Below are 2,042 nucleotides of genomic sequence, written 5' to 3' on the forward strand. Positions count from 1 at the left end.
CAGCGGTTCGGGTTCAGAGACACCAGTACGGAGAGCAGAGAGTCAAACTGTCTCTGTCTGGTGCGATCTGCTCTTTCTGAACCGGTGTGTGAAACTAGAAGGTCCGAGTGATCCTGATCCAGATACAGAAACCTGCACCGCTGCACAAGGCCAGACTCTGGTGGCTCAATGTGTCACAACTTTTACAAATATTCCCATTTCTCCACAAACTCACATCAGAAAGCAGCTCGGAGACTTTCAAAGCCCACAGCAGGTTCCCAGAATCCCCCTCACCAGTCCGTTACTGGTTAAAATGTCCTCACACTACAGAAGCTACAGACAAACATACTGATTGGTGTTGAAAAGCACAGTGGTGGCAGGTCTCCAGCAGCCCCCCCCTCCCCAAACTACGACTCGCTCCTCGCCGGCCGCCGCCATCGTGTCCCTTCACCTAAACTAGACTAGAAGCGGTCGTGTCTGCGTTGGCGAGCGGAGGAGTCGCCTCTGGAGGCCGGAGGTCACCGCGACGAGCTCCTCTCCTTGCTGACGCAGTCGTCCTGGCTGCTGGTGTCCCCGTTGGCCGTCATGGCGCAGGTCCGTCTCTTCTTCCTGCGGTGGGACATGGCGTCGCCCTCGGAGCCCGACTCTGCCTGCAGGGAACAACGTGTACAGACGCTGTTACGACATGTTACGTGTGGATTGTGTTACAGATGGAGGCACCTGTTGGCAGCGCTAACTTCAGACTGACACTGAGCCCGAGGTTACACAGAGGCCAGACTTTATGTCCCTTTATTTAACTTCCAAACCTTTTAATCTGCTGTGTCAGAATGAAACCAAACACTTTACGTTGTCTTACAGCTGATAGTGTATCTATTATATATAATATTACTTTACACCTTTAAGTGCATCAAACTAACAGAGAAGTTAACAGTTAATGTTTTTTTGTCTGAGCTCTGACTGCAGTGTGTGCTCTTCTTCTGCACTGGTTTAATACCACTGACTGGAGAACTGGCGCCACCTGCTGCTCATCTCCATGAGTCAACTCCAAACATTAACACGAGTGGTGGACGAGCATTAAAGGAGCAGTCTTCTGATGGTTTCTGCAGTTTTGGTTACAAACGGTGCTGCATGTGAAGGTAAACCTGGCTGATGTTTGATCAGCTGGTTGAGCACAAGGTCTGAACGTGAGGAAACAAACACGCAAACTATCGGCAAGAGTGTGTGTTTGTGTGTGTGTGTGTGTTTGAGCACGTACGTCGGAGTCGGAGTCGGAGGAGCTGGAGGAGGATGACGAGGAGTCACTGGAGCTGTCGGACGCGATTCCCGTCGACTCCTGAAGGTCCACTTTGTCTGCCAGAGCTGCCATATCAGGTCTCTCCTGCTTCAAGACACTGAAACCACCGGAGGACAACAATCCTGTCAGGGTCGCTCAGACCGCCAACACACAAACACACACACCTCAACTAATCAATAATATCTATTAGATCTTTCTGATTACTTCTGAGTGCGCTGACGCCTGCTCATACACGGTTGGAGATGGAGACAGAAATGAAGGAAAAACTGCTAAATGATTACATCTATGCATTATGTAATATATATATTATTTTAACTGGGATGTTCCTGGTGAATCACTGAAAACAGCCACAATGAGTTCAATGTAAAGTGGATCTCTAATCACATGATTAAAGAAGTGATTGAGTGCTTTTCACTTTTTAAAGATATTCAGCTTTGGTTCTGCATTTTAAGAGACTTGCAGATATCCTGGGATGAGTCTAATCTCTGGTGTGTCTCATGGTCTCGTGGTCATCTCTCGGTGACGTGGCGGCGGCGCTGAGTCCTTACCGGTACCACTTCCTGGAGAGTTTGGGTCGCCCGCGGACCGTTTTGTGCCACACGATGGGGAAGTTGGTCGTGCTGGCGAAGTTCTGAGTGACGGCGATTGTCGTGTCCAGGTTGAGGACTACGTGCCACCACCCGCCTGCGGACACACAGCTAGTTACCATTAGCATCAGACAGAAGCACAAAACACTGCTGCCATCATTAGAGAGTGTGTGTGTGTGTGT

General features: G+C 49.7%; 1 protein-coding gene across 1 annotated transcript; it reads right to left on the reverse strand.

The window, feature by feature from the left end:
* Positions 1-6: 6 nt before the first annotated feature.
* On the reverse strand, positions 7-1,957 carry jmjd6 (jumonji domain containing 6, arginine demethylase and lysine hydroxylase; the record flags this gene model as incomplete). Its single annotated transcript, XM_035654410.1, is given in 3 exon segments — positions 7-629; positions 1,235-1,370; positions 1,822-1,957. Coding segments are annotated over 3 exon segments (404 nt in total), but the record flags the coding sequence as incomplete, so codon positions are not given.
* Between the last annotated feature and the right edge of the window lie 85 nt (positions 1,958-2,042).

Source organism: Morone saxatilis, unplaced genomic scaffold, assembly GCF_004916995.1.
Source record: "Morone saxatilis isolate NCDOM2014 unplaced genomic scaffold, NCSU_SB_2.0 Contig14, whole genome shotgun sequence".
Taxonomy (NCBI): Eukaryota; Metazoa; Chordata; class Actinopteri; family Moronidae; genus Morone; species Morone saxatilis.